This window comes from Talpa occidentalis, unplaced genomic scaffold, assembly GCF_014898055.3.
Source record: "Talpa occidentalis isolate TD23 unplaced genomic scaffold, MPIMG_talOcc4v2.1 talOcc4.10, whole genome shotgun sequence".
In the NCBI taxonomy this organism is placed as follows: domain Eukaryota; kingdom Metazoa; phylum Chordata; class Mammalia; order Eulipotyphla; family Talpidae; genus Talpa; species Talpa occidentalis.
Window position 1 is genome coordinate 84,394,447 of NW_023600993.1, and position 21,455 is coordinate 84,415,901.

The 21,455-nt window shown below is 47.4% G+C and overlaps 2 protein-coding genes across 4 annotated transcripts in view; one reads left to right on the plus strand and one right to left on the minus strand.

Moving 5' to 3' along the window:
• SLA2 (Src like adaptor 2) overlaps positions 1-14,015 on the plus strand; it is a 29,148-nt gene extending 15,133 nt beyond the window's left edge. For 2 of the 3 annotated variants that reach the window (XM_037495526.2, XM_037495541.2), the window contains 5 exons: positions 661-747; positions 2,437-2,540; positions 11,421-11,570; positions 12,346-12,478; positions 13,180-14,015. In XM_037495526.2, the coding sequence (XP_037351423.1) occupies positions 661-747; positions 2,437-2,540; positions 11,421-11,570; positions 12,346-12,478; positions 13,180-13,345 (640 nt within the window). In that variant the 3' untranslated portion in view covers positions 13,346-14,015. The remainder of the gene's footprint in view (positions 1-660; positions 748-2,436; positions 2,541-11,420; positions 11,571-12,345; positions 12,479-13,179) is intronic. The other variant, XM_037495533.1, reaches the window with a different exon arrangement.
• Positions 14,016-14,593: 578 nt separating this feature from the next.
• RAB5IF (RAB5 interacting factor) lies at positions 14,594-20,857 on the minus strand. Its single transcript, XM_037495648.2, has 4 exons — positions 20,555-20,857; positions 18,987-19,090; positions 15,770-15,899; positions 14,594-15,148 (listed from the first exon to the last, which is right to left on the minus strand). The coding sequence occupies exons 1-4, from the start codon at positions 20,666-20,668 to the stop codon at positions 15,107-15,109; spliced, it is 390 nt and encodes a 129-aa protein (XP_037351545.1). The 5' UTR covers positions 20,669-20,857; the 3' UTR covers positions 14,594-15,106.
• Between the last annotated feature and the right edge of the window lie 598 nt (positions 20,858-21,455).

Genomic DNA, 21,455 nt, shown 5'->3' on the forward strand with positions numbered 1-21,455 from the left:
TCTGGTGGGATGCTCTGTTCCCTCCCCCTGGATACACTTAATTGGAGAAGGGGCTCCTGCCTCAAGAAGAAAAAAATGCTGCCTTTGGTACCAATCTCACATGCTATCCTAATGGTGGGATTTCAGGCAACTGATACTCCTACAAGGAGAAGCAGTGAGTGGGCAGGGTCTTGGAGGAAACCCTGAATCATTCCATCTCCCACCCAAAAGGTTCCTGGACAGCCTGTTGCAAGGAATCCTGAGAAACACAGGTGGGGCAGATGGTTGCAGGATTCAGTCTTGAGGTTCCTTGTGAATTCCAAATGAGTGGTTTTCTGGGTCTTGACTTTTTTTTTTTTAAAGATTTATTTATTTATGCATACAAGAGCTGGGGTTTAGGCCAGAGGTGTGTGGGGAGGGGGGGGGTGAGAGGATTCACCAGAGAGAGTAGGGAACAGAACAGGCAGATTGACTGAAGTACACTGCTGAGGGGATCAGTGGGCGAGTCAGGAGAAGTCTGCTGCGCCATGTGGGCAACGGTTCCCTGGCCAGCCGGGGAATCGAACTCGTGTTGGAGAGGTTGCAGACAACTTCATAGGTTGCATCTTAACCCCTTGCTCCACCAGGGTGGCCCTGGGTCTTGACTTTTCTGACAGGGGTCTCTCTCCCTTCTCTCTCCAGGAGTGGAGACTGGTGGTCTGTGCTGTCGGAAGTTTCAGGCAAAGGGTTCAGCATCCCCAGTGTGCATGTGGCCAAAATCTCCCATGGGTAAGTTGCTAGCCCAAGTCCTACCATAGGGGAGCTTCCTGCTTTCTCTTCCCACTCAGCCCTTTGCTGAGCAAAGCTTGGGACAGAGGAGAATCAGGCCCAGGCCCTTCCCTCAGGGGCAACAGACAACTAACTCTCTTAGGTCAGTCTGTGAGACTTGGGAAGCCAGAGGAGGAGGCTCAGGAGGACCTCATAGAGAAGAGGGCATTATCTGGGCTTTGGAGGGGGACCAGGAATCTAGTTGTGGAGAATGCTGGAAGGGACTTGCAGGAAATGGGAGTAGCCTGTATAAATGTCTTGAGGGGAGAAAGCAGAGGAGCAGCACCTGTGTCATGACAAGCTGCCTCTGAGCTCTCTGGGCTCCACGAGTCACCTGGGCTCCTGGACCAGGATCCCTTAAATAATGAGAGAAAAACTCAATGTCAAGAGAGAGAGGATGTGAACTGCTATAGGTGGGATCTACCTGGAATCAGGTGTGTGCTGAGACAGCCACTCTGCAGCTCATGGAGAAAGGCCACACTGTGTGCCCTGCTTTTCTGAGGCTTGACGTCTGGTTCGGATGAAAGTACCACAGAGATCCTGAGATGTGTGGGACCCTGGTAGAATCAGCTCACACAGATGTTGTCAGCAAGTCATGTGAGGCCCACCTGGGCTGACACCTGACTGCTTGGCCGGCTGGTCAGCAGTTTTGCACTAAGTTCAAGTCAAGAAAACACTGACCATCTCCTTGTCACTTCTTCATTGACATCTTCGTATGAATGACCTGTGTTACTTATGTAAGCTAAACTAAGTTTGCTGCTAGACCCAAATGAGTCACAGCATCTCAAATTTATTTATCTGGAAGCAACTCAGTCTGGACTCCAGCTTTGCCTGTGAGATGTGTCAGAATGACAGAGGCAGCCGTGTTCACCAAATTGACTTCTGTAGACTTCACACCAGTAGTCACTGGGCATGACTCTTTGGAGACATTACCGGGGCTAGTAAGTCAAAGGAATTCCCCAACTTTTCCATTGTTTAAGTCCTTCATGGACATATTTTAGGTGCAGGATTAAGGGAAAAGGAAAATAGGCAATCAGAGTAATCAACAATCCTAGCAATGGACTGTATGATCAACAAGTTGTAAGATGCTTTAAAAAATGTTAGGATGTCCTGAACATTCTAGTTGCAACCTTTCTTCACACAAATAAACCCCATTAGGACTTTGCTAAATTTCAATGATAATGAATAAATGCTCACCCAGATATCTTTCACCTGTTACAAAGTAAAAAATTTTAAATATTCAAATAAAATATTTACTAATTTTTTAAAAAAGAAACAGTTTGTACTTTTCTAATTCTTGGGAAGGTGAGTGGATAGAATGGGGGTCCTGGGGGACTGGCCAGTGATAGAAAAGAGGCTGGAATCACCCAACCTGCCCCATGTCACTTGGGAATGATGTCTCTAAACAGAAAAGACTAAGGCTAAACTCATGAGGTTGTCCTTTGAGGCCCCTGGAGCTAGGACCAGGAGGACAGAGTTGGGGGGCCCTTAGAGACCCTGAGACTAACTCTTGATGGTGCAGATGGAATGAGGAGGCCCAAAGAGGGAGGGTCTTGCCAGAGGTTTCACTGAGGGATTGGAGGAATTCTAGTAGAATCTTGCTCCTCACCCTCCACTAACCTCTGCCCCTCTCTCTGCTCCTCCCCACAGGTGGTTGTATGAAGGCCTGAGCCGAGAGAAAGCTGAAGAACTCCTGTTGCTGCCTGGAAACACTGGAGGGGCTTTCCTCATCCGGGAGAGCCAGACCAGGAGAGGTGAGTGAGCCATGCCTTACCCTCCCTTGGTGGGTATCCTCAGGGAGGAGCCTAAGATCTTGTATAGTGAATTAGCTATATCCTCACTGCCAGTCATTCCCCTTGGTGGGTAGATGGAGACACCCTACGTGGGCAGAGAACAATTAGCATCTCTGCTGGACGCTTCACAGAGGGGTGGATCGGAGTGGAAATGTGTAGGATTTTCCCATGGGAGCCCAGGCTTCAAGAATCAAATGGTGCAGGGGGGAGAGGGGGAGCAGTGACTGGTGGACTATACCGTGGACAGGTTAGGAGAAGCAGTCAGCCAGAGCCCAGAGGACCTTGAATGGCAGGCTAAGAAGCTGGGTTTTCTCTCTAAGGCCACAGGAGCTATTATTACTCAACTAAAAGACATGGTTAGTGTTAGATACACATTTTCGGGTGACAGTCTGTATATGTGTCCCACAGACTTACTCTGAGATAAGGGGGATGCTGTCTATCACATTTCTTGTTCTTATAGGACTTCTCAGGGCCTTCACATTGTCTAATTGGGCATTTCCCAAATACTTTTGAACACAGAAACTTTTCATCATGTAGCATCTAATATTCATACCACATTCATTGATTTCATTGATTGAACAAATGTTTCTCGTGTACCTACCATGTGGGGAGGCCTCAAGGAAGGAAAAGGAGCATATGAATGGTAACAGCCTCTGGTGAGTGAGGTGAGCATGGTCCTTGCTCTTGGGGAACTCTCAGGTCCCTGGAAGCTGGTGTTCCATGGTACACACTTTGAGAAACACAACTCTATTTGATATTTTCATTGATGTCAGGGCTTATCCCTCATATGCCAAAAGCCAAGTGTGATGTGACTTCAGGGGGTAGAGAGATAGGAGGCCAAATGTGAAGGGGGAGTATCTGCCTTTGGAGTCAAGCATCTGACAGACCACCATATTGTTGCCTTGAGAGCCCTTCAGTAACAGAAAAATAGCCTGCATTTCTAAGTCATTGTGAATGACCCACAGCAGGGATCCAGGCTCAGCCAACACTTTGGCTTCTGGGACTTGTAAGAATATAGGCACAGGATTTCTCTGCCCTAACAAGCAATGACTCCTCTCTTCCCAAGACACATTATTCTGATCTATTGGCAAGAAGTTGATTCTGTGCTTTGAGTCACTGGCCAATCTGAGATAGAAAAGCCATTTGAAGTCATCTCCTGATTTTCCTCTCTCCAGTGTAACAGATGGGCAAGCAGAGGCCTGAAGAGAGGTAGGGACATGTCACATTGCATATTCATATTAGACTTCTCCTACCCCAGTGCAGGGCCTTTGATGGACTCCATGTCCACATTTCTAATTCACTAGATCTATAGTCAATAGAATCTGTCTCTGATACCCCTGTCTCCTGGTTTCTGTATGCAGGGGCACAGAGGAATTCAGAAGGTGTGGCAGTGCCCACATTTATTTATTTTGGCTCTTTTTTTTTTAAAGATTTATTTATTTATGCATACAAGAACTTGGGTACAGGTCAGAGGTGCAGGTGGTGAGAGGATTCACCAGAGACAGAGTAGGGAACAGAACAGGCAGATTGACCAAAATACACTGCTGAGGGGAGCAGCGGGCAAGTCTGAAGAGGTCTGCTGCGCCATGTGGGTTGCTCCCTGACCGGCCAGGGATCGAACTTGTGCTGCAGAGGCTGTGGATAGCTTCATAGTGTTGTGCTTAACCCCTTGCCTTCAAGCAACCCTGTGGGGTGTGTTCTTCCCTTCCCCCCATTTTACAGATGAGTCTTGGAGATGAGTCTGGGGAGACACACCTGAGAAGTGCAGGGCTGGGATTCAAACCCAGCTGAGATTCATTTTGCTTCAGACCCCAAAGAAGTGCCCACATGTGACAATAATGATGAAGTGCAAGTACAGTGATAAGCCAGGGAGGAGATAGGCGCGAGAACCAGCCTCTTGTGTCTGCCCTAACTGAATGGACTGTGATGGGTTGTCAAGGTCCTTTGCTCACTACCTCAGTTCTCCTCCTGGGCCTTTCCCCAGTATCTCTTTGCCTCTCCTCCTCTTCCTTTGGGAGTGCCTGGGCTGATCGTTCCCTGGCGCTTCTGCTATTTTCCAGGCAGCATTAGTATCCCACCTTCATACACACCCACAGAATGGCTGAGGTAGGAGGCCAGTCCAGTGCTGCAACTACAAACAGGAAACCACAGTGGTGTTCTGACTGGGGCAGGGGTGTGAGGCTGAGCCCCAGTGAGCTTGAAAAGCCACAGGAAGTGCTCTGTGCTCAGTTGCCCTACTTCCCCCTCCCTTCCTGGCCTGGTTGAGCCTGAAAGCATAGTGACTACCCCTATTGCACTCTGTCCCTTTCCTAACAAGCACATGTACAAGGGCCCCCCTGGTAGCGCAGGTGGTTGAGCATAACGCTGTGAAGCTGTCCGCAGCCTCTGCATTGCGGGTTCGATCCCGGCCGGTCGGAGAGATACTCACATGGCACACCAGACCTCTCCTGTCTCACCTGCTGCTCCCCTCAGCAGTGTATTTCAGTTGGTCTGCCTGTTCTGTTCTCCGCTCTGTCTCTGGTGAATCCTCCCCCTCCCGCACATCTGTCCCTACCGGTTCTTGTATACATGAATAAATAAATCTTAAAAAAAAAAAAAGAAAGCAAGCATATGTGCAAGAGGAACTGGCTGGAAATAGAGAAAGCAGATAAGGATTGTAAGGGATCTTTAAAGTTCTATATCGTTACTCAGGATTAAGGTTAGATTTGACTTTGAGCTATCCCATCACCAACATCAAAAGGGAATAGCAGCATATCAGCCCTGGGTATCAAAAAAGGAAGAGATGTGCCAGTTCTGTAGGGAAGGCAGAAGTTTCTTCATACTAACTTCTCATTTCTCATCTGGAGGTCCCTTTTGGACAGTATTTGTCAAGCTGCAGCCCCATATCTGGACAAAACATCAGTTTAGTTTAGTGGTGATATGTAGACTGGTGGGTTTCAAACCTGAATGGGCATCAGAATCAGTTGCGGGATTTGTCAAAAGCTTGCTGGGCCTCATGTCCAGCATTTCTGATTTGAAAGATCTGTGGTGGAGTTGGAAAATTTACCTTTCTAACAAGTTCTCAGGTGATACTGCTGCATGGACACCACACTTTACAAACTGCTGATTTAGAACTTGACTGCACATTGGAATCATCAGGTTGGGTAGAGTTGTTTTTTTTTTTTTAATAGAGGCATGTTATTTATTTATTTGTTTGTTTTGTTTTTATACATGCACTGGGTACAGTCAGAAGCACGGGAGGGTGAGAGAATTCACCAGAGCCAGAGCAGGGAGCAGAGCAGGCAGAAGGACCGAAGTACACTGCTGAGGGGAGCAGCGGGCGGCAGGAGAGGTCTGCGCGCCATGTGGGACCCTCCTCTGGTGGCCGGGGAGCAGCCAGGGATCGAACCGGCACCACAGAGGCCATGGGCAGCTTCGCAACCCAGCGCTCAACTGCTGCGCCACTGGGGAGGCCCAGGTTGGGTAGAGTTTTATAAGCTACTGAGGTCTGCATTGCACCCCCAGAGTTGCTAATTTAATTGGTCAGGGGTATGACCTATAAAAGTCCCAGGTGATTCTGATGTGTAGCCAGGGTTGAAATCCACCGACAGTGACTCTGGACCAATGACTTGTTGAAATGAGAAGAGCAGAAAACATCAGGGGTTGGGACAAATATTGCTTTATCAAGTGGTCAAGGTATAAAAATTCATACTGCGGTTTTGATACCATAGCTCTAGGAGCCCAAGTGATGTCATGAAATGGTGGTTTCTCAGGCTTGAGTGTACAGGAATTGCCAGACTCTTGGGCCCCACTGCTGATCTACCTGTTAAACTATCGGGGGCAGGGCCTCCCTGGTGGCGCAGGCTGTTGAGCACCGCACTGTGAAGCTGTCTGCAGCCTCTGCAGTGCAGGTTTGATTCCAGTCGGCCGGCAAGAATCCCACATGGCGAAGTAGACCTCTCCTGTCTCGCCCACTGCTCCCCTCAGCAGTGTATTTTGTCAGTCTGCCTGTTCTGTTTCCCACTCTGTCTCTGGTGAATCCTCTTACCCTCCCATGCATTTGGCCTGTACCCTGGTTCTTGTATAAATAAATAAATCTTCAAAAAATAAATAAATAAACTATTAGGGGCAGAGGTCAGAAATCTCCTTCCTTCACAATCTCTCTGAATGGTTCTTACATTGTTTTACGTTTGAAAACAGTTTCAATCTAGGGAACCAGAATGAAGTAATAAAAGACATCTTTTATATTTATATTATGCATCTTGTCATATAAAACGGTAACCAGGGCCTCCCCAGTGGCGCAGCGGTTGAGCACTGGGCTGTGAAGCTGCCCTCAGCCTCTGCAGTGCCGGTTCTATCCTCGGCTGCCAGAGAGGGTCCCACATGGCGCGCAGACCTCTCCTGCTGCGCCGCCTGCTCCCCTCAGCAGTGTACTTCCGTCCTTCTGCCTGCTCTGCTCCCCGCTCTGGCTCTGGTGAGTTCTCTCACCCTCCCACGCTTCTGACTGTACCCAGTGCTTGTATAAATAAATAAATCTTTAAAAAAACAAAAACAGTAACCAACTGTTGAGTAAGTAAGTAAGAGTTATCAGTATCAGCTTTTCTTTGGACCAAGGTGCAGATGAACATCTAGGGAAAAATTCTTCAGGGTCTTTGAACATGTGCGTGGACAGACCAAGGAGGAGGCCTGGGGCTTGTAAGTTCCCAAGAACATTACTCAGAGTCTGGAGGGAGGGGATGGTCCTCCATTTTCTCCAAAGTCCTGCTGGCCCCCTGGTTCTGCTCTAGGCCTGAGGGGAGCCATGGCAGGGCCCAAGTCAGGCCCAAATCCTTGAAGACTGGTAGAGGTCACAGTAATTCTCCAGAGGTCAGTGTCAGGGTCAGGCCCCAATATCATCACTCTCACCTTCCTACTGTCCTATGATGTGTCTATTCTGTTAGGCACTGTAGGGGACGTTAATGGGTAAATGTGGTTCCTGCCACTAAGGGCCCATCTCTGTCCATTCTGCCAGTTGGGAAACACATATCCTGATAGGTAATGTGTAATTCCTGTTCTCAGAATGCAGACAGAGGAAGATCAAATGTTCAGCCTCCCAGAGACTATCAGTTCCTCAGAACCCTCAGCAGAGAAAGTTTAAGAGAGTCCTTCTAGGTCCATCTCTCTTCCCCCACCCCCCCAACACATCTCTAATTTGATCTCTCACACCACTCTGGACCCTACCTTCCTCCCTGGTGATCATCAGACCACCTGGAAAGGCATGGTGCCTGACCCCAGAGGTCCCTGCAGGGCAGGATGTGACACTGGCTAAGCCAGCCTGAGCTTCTTCGAATCCAGGATCATGTACCTTCCTTGCCTTCTTCCTGATGAGTTCCTCTTCAGTTCCTGCACCCAGCCACGATTCCTACTGCTCTTCTGACTCCACTGTCCACAAGAACAGTCCATGAACACAAATGTTCTTTCCACTGCTGCCTCCTTGCACATGCTTGTCTTTCAGCTTGGCAAGTCTATTCTCAATTCCTTCACATGGCAAATACACTCGCCCTTCACTACCCATTTCAATGTATTTCTCCAGACTATTTGTCATTTTGGTGGCAACGACTTTTAATTGCTTTTAATCAAAAACTGCTTTTAATCATAGAGATTCATTTACTCATTCAACAAATAGACATTACATGGCTACTCTGCACCAGCTCCTGTTCTAAGCACCAGGGATTCATTGGTAAAAAGCAAAATCCCTGCCCACAATCTCATTGATTGTATGTGCAAACACATGAGTGACTTCAGTGGAGGTTAGTGCCACGAAGGAACAAGCAGTGTAAGAGAATAGAGAGGTGGGAGGTATGCAGGAGAGCAGAGGCCTGGGCAGCAGGCAGGAGGGCCTGGAGCAGATCCCAGGTCATAGAGCCTTTCCAGGGAGGAATTTGGATTTATTTGGAGTGTGACAGGGAGGTTCTGAGTAGGGATTAACATGACCTGATACTTGACTGATACCACAGGAGTATGTGGCAGGGGATAGGGAGGAAGTGGGAAGCCACATGGGAAGTTGTTACACACTCTGTCAGGGTGAGAAGTGGCCAGGTTCTGGATATCTTCTGAATGTCGCTAACAGGAGTTTCTGTTGGGCTAGATGTGAGGTGCAGTCAAGAGTGACTCCAGGATTAATGGCTTACTAATGCATGAATGTTGCTGTTTTCTGAGATGGGAAGATGATGGCAGGATAAATCAGAACCATTCTTAGGAGGCTCCTACTATTTTATATGTGTGTGGGGTGTCTAGGGTTGAAGGACAGACAATGCAGAGCAGGACTACTTGGTGCCACAGAAGCACTGGTAATTAGGCAAGTTTAGAGTTTTTCTCAAGCAGGGGAAGCATCTGACCAGTTGTCCCAGCATAAATGAGCTGTAAGAGGAAAGCTAGGGGTCACACAGGTAGAAGGAGCAGCACAAGCAAAGGACTAAAGGCCTGGTAGGAATTACTAGATGCTTGCTACATGCTAGCCATCGTGCTGAATGCTTTACGTACTTTGCCATCCAGATCCCTGTGGCAATCTGGTGAGCATAGGACAATTATTCCCCTTTACAGAAGAAAACAGATCTGAGAGGTCAAATAATGTGATGTGCCTTAGAGATACAACTAGAGAGCATGGGGCAGCAAGGGTGTTACAGAACATGGCTCTGTATGGGATTTGAACCCAGGGAGTCTGAGTTAAAAGGTGGTGTCCTGGAAGGGGAGTGAGCAGTAGGTATTTGGGACCAACTGGAGCATGCAGTGGGAAGGAGCAGCAGGATACCAGGCACATGGGCCAGTCACAGATGGCCTTGGTAAGTGACCTCTCCCCACAGGGCGGTTAACACAGCTTATCTGTTATCACTGAACTCACCGGTCAGATCCTCCGTGTAGCTTCCCTTTCTGGTTCTAGTAACTGTGGTGCAGTGGCCAAGGTGGAGTGGCTGGAGAAACATGCAGAGGACTTGGTCAAGTAGGTCAGTTGGGTTGGTTGCCTCTTGGGCCTATTTTCAGATACTTAGTATTTTTTCAACCACAGTTTTTTCAGGGTCACAGCTTGTCTCAAGAAGAGACTCTTCTTAAAGGTACAGAGGTCAAAGGGTCTCCAGAGTCAGAGAATAAGGGAAAGGAAATAGAGACCCTACTCTATACTTCTCAAATCATGCTGACTTTCCTAAATTCACTTACTAGTTCCAGTAGCTTTTTGTAGATTCCTTATGATTGTTTACGTATGAACAAATTATTGAACTACTTATTTTCCAATCTATATATCTTTATTTTTCTGACTTATTGCACTAACTAGGACCTCTAGTACACTGAGTGAAGTTGTTAGAACACTCTTACTTTCTTCTCAGCCTTAGAAGGAAAAAGCCAGTCTTTCCCTTTAAGTATAATGTTACAGATTTTTCATGGATGTTTTGTCAGGTGATAGAATTATAGCTCCCCAAAGACCTCTAGGTTCTAATCCCTAGAAACTGAATATCTTACTTTATATTGTACAAAGGAATCTGTAGATTAAGGATTTGATGGGGCGATTATCATGGATTATCCAGATAAACCCAATGAAATCAAAAGGGTGGTAGGAAGGCAGGAAGACTAATTTTATAGATTGGAAGATGGTGCTGACTTTGAAGATGAAGGAGCAATGAGCTAAGGGAGCAGGTGCCTTCTAGAAACTGGGAAAAGGTAGAGTAATGGATTCTCTTCTAGAACCTACAGAACAAACAGGCCTGCTGACACCACTGATTTTAATCAGTGACACCCATTTCAGACATCTGACCTCAGGAACTGTAAGATAATGCACTTGTGTTATTTTAAATCATGAAGTTTGTGGTAATTTTTTATAGCCGTATAGGACACAAGCAAATCTTGTAATTATCTGTTATGTATTGTTTTTTCAGTCATGATGGGTGTTGAACTTTGTCCAATGATTTTTCTACATTTCATGTAATCATGTTTTTTCTCTTGTATTAACATGGTGAATTGCACTGATGGTCACTTTAAAATTAAACTTTTGGGCCTCTCTGGTGGCCTAGGAGTTAAATTTCGGAGCTGTAACTGCTTTTAATGTTTTATTTATTTATGCATACAAGAACTGGGGTGGAGGCAGGAGGTATAGGGGGCGAGAGAATTCACCAGAGACAGAGGAGTGGGGAGCAGAATAGGCAGATCTACTGAAATACACTGCTGAGGGGAGCAGCAGGTGAGACAGGAGAGGTCTGCTGTACCATGTGGCTTAGCTCCCAGCAGGGACTGAACTCAAGCCACAGTGGCTGGTGATAGCTTGATAGCCCTAGGACTTTAACCCCTGCACCATCAGGGAGGCCCCTCTAATCCACTATTCTATTAAGTGCATACGGACTGTTTAGTTTTGAGCTTTTCCAAACAATGCTGCTATGAATATTGTTCATGTATTTCTAAGTTAACATGGTTACTTTAGAAAGATGAAACTCCTGGGCTGTGAGGCATGTGCATGTTCTACTTGACTAGTTAATGCCAAATGTTCCCAAAATGGAATGAAAGAATTCCTTTCACCAGGGGCGGGCCCATTTTCACATTTTAACACTTGAATCCTTTTCTGCCCACTTGAATCTTTTATAACAGTCAGCATTTGATGTTCACTTAAAATGTACCAGGCCTGAGGACTCCTGTGTGTATGATATCATTTCATCCTTTCAAAAACCCTATTAAGAAGGTATTGTCACTATGATCACCAATAAACGTCTTTGTCCTTCTCCTGCCCACTTCTTTTCTGTGTGGGATGCCCTGTGGACATCTCATCTCCTTCTCTCCCCACCTGGGTGAGGCTGGATCCCAGCAAGGCCTCAGTCCTGCCTCTGGCCCTTTCCTCCTCAGGCTGTTATACCCTGTCCATCCGCCTCAGCCACCCTTCATCGTGGGACCGGATCAGACACTACAGGATCCATAACCTTGACAATGGTTGGCTGTACATCTCACCACGCCTCACCTTCCCCTCACTCCAGGCCCTGGTGGACCATTACTCTGGTATAGCCTTTACCTATTTCCGGGATGTGGGGTCTGAGGTGCAGACAGCTGTGTCTTTAAGACACTTTACCTGCCGATGAATATCCAGATAGAAAAGTACCTCTATCTTCATGCCAGGCCTGCTCCAAGAACAGGGAAAGGGATCCTGTCTTCATTCCACACCCTGACAGAGCCAGACACCACTATATTCCACACAGACCTCCGTTTTGAGTGCAGGCCAATACCTCGGCCACCATTGTGGCTCTGAAAGTCCCCAGCAGCAGGCACAGTTCTCTCTACAGGAACCAGATCCTTTGCCTATGTGGAATTCAACTGATTTTTGGCACCTTCAGATGCCTGTCTTGTAACAGGCACTGGAGAATGCAGTCACTAGAGCACAGTGGCAAAGGAGCAGGATAAAGACCACTCCTGGGAAAACTCCAGGCTTTTCTGGAGGCTAGTTCCATGCAGTAAATACTGACAGAACAAGTAGAGATTGAGCATTCCTTAGTTTTCTTCTATGAAAGTACATGTCTAACCAGAAACCTGGGCTCAAAAGGTAAATCCACTTATTCAAAATCACACAGTAAATTATTTCAAAATGTAGCCCAGAATGACCTTTGACTACATGTTAGCCTTCAGGATACCAACAGCTTGGGGCTCGTGCCCTGCCAACCTTTTCTGACTATGCTTTCTCCTGCCAAGCGTAAAGAACTGTCAGGGCGGGGGTGGGGAGTGTTGGGGCAGAAAGCAGGGCTAGAGTCAGCCATGTTACGAATCTTGGTCTCTCCCTCAGAGCTAGCAGACGACATCTGCTGCCTCCTCAAGGAGCCCTGTGCCCTGCGGAGGACTAGCCCACTCCCTGCCAAGGCCATACCCCCACCTGTGACTGTGCAGACAAAACCAATCAATTGGAAAGAAATTGACAGGTAAGGGGACCCCTGCAACATGAAGGTGGGAGAAAGTAGAGTTAGGACTTGCCCCTGGGAAGCCACAACCCAGAATGGGCCTGTCGCCTTCTCAGTACGGTGGCTCTCAGAACACCTGGGAACCAATGAGGAGTGACTTGAAGAGGCCAACCTAGACTCAGCAAGTCTATAGTGGGGACTGGCAAGAAAAAACAGGTGTGGATACAGGGATGCATGGATACCAAGGTGGCCAGGATGAAAGGAGGGTTGGACAAGAGGGCAGAACAGAGGGCATCAGTGCTATGTAGAAATCAAGTTGGGGCTTGCTGTCAGAGAATTAGGAACCACTGAGTTTTAGACACTTTAGCAGGAGTGTCTTAAAGATAGGTGTTGAGGGTCTCCCTGGTGGCCTAGGGAGTAAGTCTCAGCATTATCACTGCTACAACCTGAGTTCAATCCTCAGCCAGGGAGCTAACCCACACATGGCACAACAGACCTCTGGTCTTACCCGCTGCTCCCCTCAGCAGTGTATTTCAGTAGATCCGCCTGTTCTGCTTCCCACTCTACCTCTGGTGAACCCTCTCATCTCCCACACCTCTTGCCTATAGCCTAGTTCTTCTACATGGGGGAAAAATATAGGTTTTCGAGAACAGTGAACTAGCTGTGTGGTGAGTGTGGTGAAGAACAGAATGAAGATTCCAGCTTTTTTCCCCCTTCCACAGCAACCTCCTATTCTCTGGAGCATCTGCCACAGGGGAGGACTCTCTCCTCAGTGAGGGGCTCCGGGAGGCCCTCAGCTCCTATATCAACCTGACAGATGACGTCTCCTTGGATGATGCCAAGGCCCAAAGGAGAGGCCGAAAAGGGAATCAAGGCTGCAGCACCTAGAACCCCAACTCAGTTCAGCCTGACTGAGCATCCTTGAGACAAGGTTGTGCAGTGAAGGGGGGAGGGCTGGGATGCCTGTACACCTTACATCCCACCTACATCCCCTGCTCATTTCTGAGTCCCGAGAAGTCATTTAGCCTCCTCCCAGTGCCATGACTCCAACTATAACCTTTAGTACAAATACAGACCAGTGGAGAGCAGAGCCAAGACTCTAGAAAAGAAACTAAACTTCATCCAGGGTCTGATTTCAGGATTTGTAGCACTATCTTTTTCCTGGCTCTGAATCCATTTTATATCCCTGGGGCCTCACCTATAAGAAAAAATTCACCACTAATAGCAAGGAAAATAATCATTTAAAGAGTATTTACAGGGCCTCCCTGGTGGCACAAGGGGTTACGCACCGTACTAAGAAGCAATCCCCTGCCTTTGCAGCACGAGTTCGATCTCCAGCCAGCCAGGAGAAACCCATATGGTGAGGCAGACCTCTCCTGTCTCACTCGCTGCTCCCCTCAGCAGTATATTTCAGTCAATCTGCCTGTTCTGTTCCCACTCTGTCTCTGGTGGATCCTCTCACCCCCCGCATCTCTGGCCTGTGCCCCAGCTCTTGTATGCATAAATAAATAAATCCTTTTAAAAATATTAAAATAAAAAAAAAGAGTATTTACAGGTCTCACTTGGAATACTGCAGAAGGTAGAGCTGTAGCCTAGAAAGGACAGGAAAGTAGAAGGGATGGATGGCTTATCCCAGCAGCAGAATATGGGCTGTCCAGCCTCCACCTGCCCTCCAGAGCAAAGAACAAGGTCTTTGACAGTCCAGGTCTTCAAATGTCCCCCATCAAGCCTCCTCTCTGGACAGTCTCAGCTATCAGATTTCTTAGTTTGTGGCTTATCATTTGTACGTGACCAGCTTTCCTGGTCAGTGGTCTTGCCATCTTGTGGCCAAATGCAAAACGACACCTTTTGAGCCTAGTACACTGCAATAAGGTCAGTCACATCTCTGAATGGGCAGGGATATTAGAAGGTGTAAGTGCTCTCCACAAAGTTACAGCTACAGCCAACATCCAACTCCAGGCCTTGATTTTCCTACTGCCCATAAAGGGAAAAGAGGCCTTGCTGGAGCTGCTAAAGGGCCAGGAAGAGGGAAGTAGGGGAGAGAGTCTGGGATGGGAGGGTATTAGCTCTACTGTTCCTATCGATTCTGAGGCTAGAGGTGAGGTGGGAAAGTTTTTACCAGGTATCATCAACAGGTTCTCAATTAAAGATTTGATTTATTCAAATATCTGAAAACATTCTACAATGGAAACTTATAGATGCTGCTTGTACTGTGCCATGGACCACGCACATACTGCCATACTGTTTTTAGAAGACTTGAAATGCCACTGATAGTTTAAAAACTGTACACCTGATGGAGAAATGAGGAAGACAATTTAATGTTTCATCCGGATCCAGAGGTGCATCAAATTAAAGGACAGCTCCAACCAGCAAAAGGGTGTGTCATGATGGTATCTTGATGGTATCCAAGAAGAAAAGGTTGGTGACGGATAATTCAGAAATGCTTTCCTCAAAAGGTGGATGGTTCTCTAAAAAATTTCAGGTCACGACCCTTGCAGAAAACAATGATCCCCAACACACAGATTCTCGGTCCAGGAAACATGGGTCTTCAAGCTCCACGTGGTTGGGGTGCCCCTACAATCATGTTTCTGTGCTGTAACTAAGAGGGTCCTTTGGACTGGACAGGGAGCAGGTGGGGGCCGTACACCATCAGTCATAATGGATGGCAGTGTAAAAGATGATCCAAATGACCTAGAGAAAAGACAAGCAATGTTCATAGGTCACTTGGGTCAGTGTAGGCAGCTATTTCACACAAGAAAGTCAGATAAGAATGTGTGCCATGGGTTACCCAATGTACAATCTGCTTGGGGGTGTCTAAACTATTTCACTGAAATCACTCTCTAACAGCCCAGGATCACTCACCTGTGCTCCTAAAGAGAATATTGCCCACCACCAAACAGAGCACCAGGGAGTGGAGTTCTAGATGTGGAAACAATACATTTAAAGGGGTGCACTGCTAGCAGATGTTAGCAACACATGAGCAACACATGTGAAAGCTCCACTTCATAGTGGGTTTCTCAAGCCTGTTTGTCAAAGGCAATCTCTTGAGACCTTAAAAATTCATATATATACAACTAGACACCCAGGCACCACTTCCCATATACAGCTTTTGTGGTTGTATTTTATTGGTTTGGACTAAGGTATGGACATACAGAGGAGTGTATGTAATTAAAAACAAAAAATCAACTTGGAGATAAAATTCACATCCTATCAAGTTCATCCTTTATATTATATAATTTAAAGGTTCTTCATAAGGTGACTGACACCTTATGAAATGATAGCACTTGCTGTAAAATTATCAGTTCCACATACCATGAACAAGGCAAACGATGTCATAAATCCCTCTTTTGTGAGCTCCCATGTGCCACCATACTCTTCCTCATCTATCTGTAGATAATTGCTGAAGTAGAGATACAAGACTCCTGCATTGATCAGGCAGAATCTGGAGTGAAGGAGGACAAGCATCAAATACAAACTGTTAAGTTTAGAAGATTCAAACTCCAACCGCCACTGCCAGCTATATCAGGGTACCCACTGTTGCATTTTTAACTGTTTGTATTTGGGACAAGTGAATACATGAAAATGCCTAGGCCCTCAATGTAAATGTCAAATAAATAAAAAAAAAAATCTTCAAAAAAAAAAAAAAAAAAAAAACAAAGCTAATGGTCAATGTCCTATGCAGGAAAGGACTGGAAGGGCTCAAATTGAGCTTTAAGAACGGGCCTAATTCCTAAACTATAAATGAAGGCACACAGCAGGTGGTACGTTGACAATGAAATGAAGATGCTAAAATTGGGGGTAGAGGAAGACCATTAAAAAGGCTGGCTCTCAAATGGGTTTTTGAAAATTCTATCCTAAAAACTTTGGTCAGAATTTTAACAAGGCTGACTTCGGGATTAGAGTATCACATGTAATATGTGGCCCTGCTTTCAATGGTCAATGGGAATTCGTTTCAGCTTAAAAAAAATTTAACAAGGGGCCTCTCTGGTGGCGCAAGGGGTTAGGACGCAGCAGTATGAAGCTGTTGGCAGCAAATGCAGCACGAGTTCAATTCCCGGCCAGGGAGGTGACCCACATGGTGCAGCAGACCTCTTCTGACTCGCCCATTGCTCCCCTCAGCAGTGTATTTCAGTCAATCCGCCTGTTCTGTTCCCCGCTCTGTCTCTGGTGAATCCTCTCACCCCCAGCACCTCTGGCCTGTGCCCCAGTTCTTGACTGGATAAATAAATAAATCTTAAAAAAAAATTTAACAAATATTCACTTAGTAATCATATGCCAAGCTCCACGAGACAGAAAGGCAGGATGGAATGGACAGTGCCCCACTTGTAATGTAAAAACCTCAGCAGACAGCAGTGTTATCACTCAGTTCTCAGGCAAATTATAATGAGACCAAAAGGAAGTGATTTTACCTCAATAGGCTCTAACTGGTAGCTACCCTAGAAACAAATAGAAGTGAGGTGGAGTAAAGGCAGAGGGCAATTAAGGCAAGAAGTGGCAAGGAGGCGAGAGGGTTACCAGAACTGAGGCCAAAGCAGTGCTGCCGTCAGCCCAGACATTTGGGTCAGACAGATGGAGGAGAGGACGTGTGTGGAAAAAATCAACATCCTTGGGCCCTTTCCAAGAGAGGGGAAAGGTGCCAACCACAGGAGGGAAGAGATCCTTTGGAGTGAGAGGAACTGGTTCTGGCAAGACAATGTGGGAACAGACCCCAGAAAATAGGCAGTCCTGAGAAAGCAGTACCATGCAGTATGGATGAGCTACGCCATTCACCCCAAATATTTAATTTCCTGTTTTCTCAATAGCTTTATCTTATTACTCATAAAGCCTGTAATATGATTGCAATGGACCACTTATGGAGCGTCTATAATGTCCTATGCAATTTACATGTGTAATCTCATTTAATTCAGACATAAATTTTATGAGGAAGATACTTTAATTGCTCTCATTTTATTGATGAGGAAACGGAGCCCAAATTACACAGTTTGAAAGTGGCAGAGCCAGAACTTAAATCCAGAGCTTCTATAAAATATTTATTTATTTATTATTATTTTTTAAAGATTTATTTTTATTTATTTATACAAGCACTGGGTACAGTCAGAAGCGCAGGAGGGTGAGAGAATTCACCAGAGCCGGAGCAGGGAGCAGAGCAGGCAGAAGGACCGAAGTACACTGCTGAGGGGAGCAGCGGGCGGCAGGAGAGGTCTGCACGCCATGTGGGACCCTCCTCCGGTGGCCGGGGAGCAGCCGGGGATCGAACCGGCGCTGCAGAGGCTGCGGGCAGCTTCGCAACCCAGCGCTCAACCGCTGTGCCACCGGGGAGGCCCAAATACAGGGACTTTAAAATATTGTTATTCCTAGACAGTGGCGTTGGGCAGATGAAAAACTCCCTTCTGCCTTTAGATTGTCAGCCCTCTTTCCGGTCCTTCCCTCCTGTCTCCCTTTTTTTCTAACAGAAAGTTCAAATGGTGGCAACCAGCATTCTAAAAAATGTTTCTACATATGACCTCCAATCTGGGAAGAACTCTATAAAACCCACCACCCTGTGTCTCAATTAATTAGTCCTCATCAGAGCCCACCATGCCAAAGTCAGGAACAACAATAGCTCTTAACTGGTTTCCTTGTACAAATGCCTTGCTCAGCATAAATATCTTCTTAGTTAAGAGAGGGGACTATGTTCCTTTTATTTACCTTTTGAGAAAACAGGCAACTCAAATATTTGAGTTTGCTACATATTTAATGCTTTCCATTCCAGGGTAAGGGGAAAATAAGAGATGTGATCACCCCTAGAAAAAAACCAATGTGATTTCTGGGGAAAGATGACATCTTTCTCAAAGATGCTTGAGAAAATATCACAGACCTGCCTATCAATTTTCACCAAGCCTACCCCACAATCTGTATGTTAGACAACTCCCACACATCTTTAAAATCAATCTGGTCAATCTGGTGAGTATGTAGACTCACTTTCAGTGACTTAACAAGCTGAGCCATAACCAGGCGTTGGTGTAAACTGTGCTGCCACTAGCAACAAGGGCATCGTAAAGAATGGAGGGGCCAAACCCGTGCTTTGTCACTGTCTTTATAATGAAATGAAAAACTGCCAAAGCCAAGATTCAGCACATCCAGCACAGGGCCAAGGGAATGATCGTCCACTTTCTAAGATTGTACCATAGGTAACAAAGATCATGCCAGAACTAGAGTGACTGCCACCAACAGGTAATAAGGTACCCCCTTACATTAGGGCACTTTGGGCCAATGAACGAGTGTAGTGGCCCAGCCTTCAGCAAGTAAGAGGTCTGACCTCAGATGCTCTCAGCCTGCTGAATTGAGGACTATATTCCCAGACCCACAGTGCCATCCTGGGGCCATTTTTTTGTTTTGGTCATTCTACAAACTAAGTCATTCAAACAAAGTCATTCAAAATAAACAAAATCCTCAAAAGTAGCAATAACCTTTCCCATAAAAATAAAATCTCTATCTGGAAAAAAAAAAAAAAAAGATAGCATGAAAGTTCAAGATATCCAAGACTTACCCTGCTATTCCCAAAAAACCTCGCAACGGCAATATTCCCCAAATGACACCTAGGACCACAGCAATGATCTGTCGGAACCAGTAGATCACATCTAAAAATTCATCCTGTAGAAGAGAGATTGCGTGCATTATCTTAGTGGGTGTCACAGAAAAGCCTATCATGATAGGTAAGGAGCAGAAGAGCTTTCTGCTAAATACATCTTTCAGGGGCTATCTCCCCACCACCCCCCTTTTTCCTGGGCCCCCAAAGCAATGGTTTGTGATTCTCTCATCTTCACCTCTTCTTTTAATTAAAATATGGTAAGAGTGTGTGTGTGTGTGTACACACGTATTTAGTTAAGTGATGACTTCAGGGCCTGTGCTCTAAAAAAAAAATTTTTTTTTAAATAATTTTTATAAGCTGTATAAGTGAAATTGTTGGTCATGAAACGACTATAATTATGCAACTGATCACAGATACCTCCTATCTGATCTAGGGAGACCTAGATGACAGGCTATCACAGGCAGAAGGGCTGACTAACACCTAAGCACTGTCTTCCAGCACTCGGAAAGTCACAGGAGAGAGGAAGGATTAGAAACAAACAAAGTGCCAGAGACAGGTGAGCATATCTAAATTTCATACAAGGAAGACTCAGGTTTCACACTTGCCCCAGATTGCAGTAACTACTCCTTACACAAGGACAGAATGAAATGACACAGCAGATCAGAGACCGCAGGCTTTACAAGAGCTGGGCAGGGCTGGGGGCAGGACAAGGGCACCTTCAGGAAGTGCCTCCCGTGCCCCTCGAGGGGGCTCCAGGAAGGAAAACTCACTAGCTGTCCAGAAAGCAAGAGTGCAAGCACAACATTCTTTTTTAAATCAACTGGAATCAAGTTACTCATCCCTTCCAGATCAAGAAGCAGAGTTGGAGAAGAGCTCACCCTCAGATCTTCTGAATGTGTGTGACCAGAGAAGCTATCCTGAAGCCCTAACCATTTCTTATACACATTTGATGGTGCTTCTCTTAGACACACACACATGCCCGGGAAAGGTGGTGTCAGTCTCAGCTCTCAACTCTCGCACCAGCTGAGGTATTCTCTCTCTCTCACACTGGCAGGTCACCATTACTGCACCTCAGTAAAAGCCAAACGCTTTAATGCACCATGAGACCCCACGCCACAGCTCCGAAAGCTGAGATAAGGCACGGGGAGCACCTGGCACATGCACTCTAGAGCCTCTTACCATCCCTGTCCCTGCTAACGACAATGTCAAGTAGCTCATTCCCAGACGTTGTGTCACTTACTCAAAAGCCTACTGGAAGTAAAAGGCGGAGTTCGACTGGGATTCAGCTCACCCTCCCCGTTCAGGCACACGCTCTGCCCCGCGCGTGGCAACTCCTCTCGCCCCTCCTCGGGGCTTCCCGCGTGGGCCAGGCGGCCTCACCCTCAGGCCACTCCGCGGGGAGCCTCGACACCCTCGGGCCACCCGCCCCGCCACCCTGAACTCTCGGACGCGGGCAGGAACAGGATCGGGCCCGTCCTTCCGTGCCCCGCTTCCCTGAGCCACGCCCTCGCCAGGTCCCACCGCACCTTGTCCTCCCAGGCCGCGTCGCTCCGCAGCACCTTGCTCCAGACAGAGACTTTGAGGGCCCCGTTGGCCAGCTGCGGCTGAGGCGGCTCCTCCTTCCGCCGCCCGCCGCTCATCCTCCCGTCGCGCCGCCCGGGCTGGGCCTAGGGCGCGCGGGTCGAGCCAAAGAGTCGGGGGGTCTGGGGTCGCGAATCACGGAGCACAAGGCGGAGGCGGCAACAAGCTCAGCGGGAGGCTGCCGCTGTCCTCGCCCGGCCAGGCAGCCCGGCTCTGCTCGCTCGGCCGAGACCAGGTGCTGCGGAAGGAGGAGCTACGCAGCGCCGTGCGTCCTCCCGACGACGTGCCCACGCAGCCAATCGGCAGCCGCACGGTCGTCGGCGCTGCGCAAGCGCGCTACGCGTGGCGGAAGTGACGATGTGCCTCTGTCCGTCGTGTGGGATGGTGAGTAGGAAGGGACAATATTGGTGAGTTAGGACGGCTACCTGATCGCTCGAGGGCGCTCTGGAGCCCCAAGAACCACGTCTGAGGCGAAAGCGGAGGCCGGAAGTGAGCACAGTCCTGTCTGCCACGGCTTTCCCTTTCAGCATCAGCGCAGAGCGCGGCCTTGCTTTTCCCGAGGCAGCCTTTCGAACCCAAACCATTGCTCCCTGGAGCCTCAAACTGCCCTTCAGAATTTAGCCCCTACTCTTTCTCTCCCCTAACCCCAGCAAGTTCCGTAGGACTTAATAACTTTTTTTTTTTTAGATTTATTTTATTTTTATGCATACAAGAGCTGGGGTACAGGCCAGAGGTGTGGGGGTTGGAGGGCGGTGAGAAGATTCACCAGAGACAGAGTGGGGAACAGAACAGGCAGATTGACAGAAATACACTGCTGAGGGGAGCAGCGGGCAGTCAGGAGAGGTC

Bases quoted from the DNA above. Each gene is read 5' to 3' on its own strand.
- RAB5IF (XM_037495648.2), bottom strand. From the start codon at position 20,668: ATGAGCGGCGGGCGGCGGAAGGAGGAGCCGCCTCAGCCGCAGCTGGCC. The intron at 19,091-20,554 runs GTGCGGTGGGAC...TCTCTTCTACAG, and splicing joins ACGCGGCCTGGGAGGACAAG to GATGAATTTTTAGATGTGAT. The intron at 15,149-15,769 runs GTATGTGGAACT...TCTTTTCTCTAG, and splicing joins CATCGTTTGCCTTGTTCATG to GTCATTTGGATCATCTTTTA.